The sequence below is a fragment of the Aplysia californica genome, unplaced genomic scaffold (assembly GCF_000002075.1).
Source record: "Aplysia californica isolate F4 #8 unplaced genomic scaffold, AplCal3.0 scaffold00025, whole genome shotgun sequence".
Classification (NCBI taxonomy): Eukaryota; Metazoa; Mollusca; class Gastropoda; order Aplysiida; family Aplysiidae; genus Aplysia; species Aplysia californica.
The window spans coordinates 282,362-285,067 of record NW_004797295.1 but is presented as its reverse complement, the minus strand read 5'-3'; the positions used below and the strand labels follow the sequence as shown (position 1 = coordinate 285,067).

Sequence of the window (2,706 nt, the reverse complement as noted above, 5' to 3'; positions counted from 1 at the left end):
ATATATATATATACACAAAAGGCCGAGTTATTGTGTCCCATCATTGTAACAGTTTATTTCGACAGCCCTGATTCTGAAACTCACAAACCATATGCTCGCCCCTCCGGATCGCCCAAGTCCCTTGGTTTATATGAAATTTAAGAACTATTTCAGATCGAAGATTGTCCCAGAAACACATAGAGTGGGGTCAAAAATTCGTTGCGCAACTTCTGTCAAATATCTTCTCAGCTATCGAATATAAACTCTCCCGCTTTTGCACAGTGACTTGTATAAATTTGTCTTAACAGATCAATATTTTTTTAACACCTGTTAGCGCTATTCTAGAACATTCCTTTATAAAAACTAATTTAAAAATCCCAGTATGTCGTTTCTACTGATTTTAGAAGTTTTACAGCTGGGCCAATATCGCTTTTAAAAGCACGTTCGTCATTTTTTTTTCCAATCGCGAGATTATCTTTGTTGAACGCATGTTTTGAGACCTTTTAGTGCAAAAACAATGTTCATTAAAAATTAATTTCGTTCAGCAAATTTGGCCACTAAAAAGTCATTTGTTAGCTGTGACGTAGGACATAATAATATGCGTACGCAGAATGTGTGTGAGAAGCGCGAAGTGCTGTGAACAATTCCATTTTTCGCGTGAAGGAAATTTGTATCATTTTACGTAAACTATGGAAGAAATATTTAAAAAAATCTAGCCTCAATTGTTGTGGAAAATATTGATTAAGCTAAGACAAATTGATGCAAACTGCTGTGCAAAGTATGGGTGACATTGATTCACCTGTTCAAAAGATATTTTAGTGTAAGTTGCCCCACAAATTTTTGACCGTACTATAGGTAAGTGCCAGAAAGAACAGGGTGAATTGACTGAAAAGGCTAACAGGTAATGCTGCAAGGGAATAGCACCTTATACAGAATACCTTAAAAACAGGCAAGAAAATAGACAATCCTTCGTCTCCAAACTTATCCCATGCTGTTCCAAGCTACGAAGTGGCTTGAGTGAAACTTTTCGTTCCGTGCAGTTTTGAAACTGCACATTCCCAAAGGACGCTATTATTGTCTGTGCGCAATTTTGATGAATACAGAAATGAATCTTCCTGCTATAAGTAGTTTGTATGTGACATCAATATGAAGTTCTAACCTTTGACAACATAGATGTAGGCCTCACTTTTAGGAGCACATTTATTTTCAAACAAAAACCCACAGAGAGAGAGAGAGAGAGAGAGAGAGAGAGAGAGAGAGAGAGAGAGAGAGAAAGAGGGAGAGGGGGGGTGTCTGTAATTAGATGCTTTTTTATTTTTCATGTCACACAATGGAAGACCAATTACATTTCTCATTATCTGCACGCAGTCTGTAATCGTGCATGCAGTTTTTTGTTGTGTTTTTTTTTTACCGCTCGAATTGGTATGCTTAAAAAAATTCTTACGTCCGTCCTCTTGCCCCCCCCCCCTTCCACAACGTTCTGACCGCTATATAAGATGGGCCAAAAACTGTCCTTGCTCGAATACTACAGCTTCCACGATGCTCAGATTGGTGCTCTTAGTTTGCTTGTTCTGCGTTAGTGCGCACGCTTTATTTATAAGCGGTAAGTAGTAAAGTAACGCGTGTCTTTAGACACCCGGACATTATGTCAAGCTCCCATGCACAACATTTTGACAAAATAAGACTCTAGCTGTTTCCACCCTGGTTGTCAGTTCCAGTCCAGGCAAACTAAGTTTGTGGTATTTATTCCACTAAACAGAGTTAAGAATAATATCTTTTCATCGAAGGAACTAAACTTTCGTCTTTTGCTTTTAAAGTGGAAGATCTCAACCGTCACTTCCTCGGCGCACACTAAGAAAATTTCCCCCGTCGCATGGCTGCGAAGTACGAGTATAAGGTCACTTGGTAGTGGAGAGAAAAGAAGAGGCGAAAAATTGCCCGATTTCCATACTCCCAGTCGTGCGACGTACGGAAATATTCTTAGAGTGCGCGGGGCCTTACACAAAGAATACCAGTCTTCCATCCGGTTGAGTAAGCAGAACAAACTGACCTTTATAGCTATGCTCTAAGAATCTCACGTTATCGCTTTTTGATCAAACAATGTACTACGAATATTTTGGCTGCAAGCCTATTCTTTGGCTGTACATTTATATTTATTCTTTCTGTTTTCCCAGGAAACAAATGGAACAACCTTAGAGGTAAGGCTAAATCTTCTATGTCAGTTTCAAGCTTTGGGACCAAACAAGTTGCCTATTTTTTAACGAATGACAATATTATTGAAACAGTGAACGAGGTTTTTAAAGTTTATTTCATAATTTAAGGTGAAAGAAAAACTTCTATAATCCTACCACTAACACCACAATCAAGTGTAGACCTTTGAGAACTAGGGAACGTTTTAAGCAAACTGGAAACATACTAAAACTACTACAACTTGTGAGTTTGCTGTGTGAGACATCGTCATCGCCATTTTATAATCGCCCAAATCAATTTCCGAAGGTTTCCAGAAGGTCATTCTTCTACAAAAGGCATCCAAGGAGGCGTTGCTTCCTTAATATAATGTATTTTCTTGTTACTGTAGTACTTGTTTTTATTGTTGTTTTTGTTGTTTTTGTTGTTGCTGCTTCTGCTATCGTCGTTGTTGTTGCTGTTATGATTATTATTGTTGTTGTTGTCTTTCTTCTTCTTCTTCTTCTTCTTCTTCTTCTTCTTCTTCTTCTTCTTCTTCTT

At 38.1% G+C, this 2,706-nt stretch overlaps 1 protein-coding gene across 1 annotated transcript in view; it reads left to right on the top strand.

Moving 5' to 3' along the window:
- Positions 1 to 1,484: 1,484 nt before the first annotated feature.
- LOC101846787 overlaps positions 1,485 to 2,706 on the top strand; it is a gene marked incomplete in the record, with an annotated part of 8,363 nt that continues 7,141 nt past the window's right edge. The window contains 2 exon segments of the mRNA XM_005091017.3: positions 1,485 to 1,582; positions 2,154 to 2,177. Of these exon segments, the coding sequence (XP_005091074.2) occupies positions 1,519 to 1,582; positions 2,154 to 2,177 (88 nt within the window).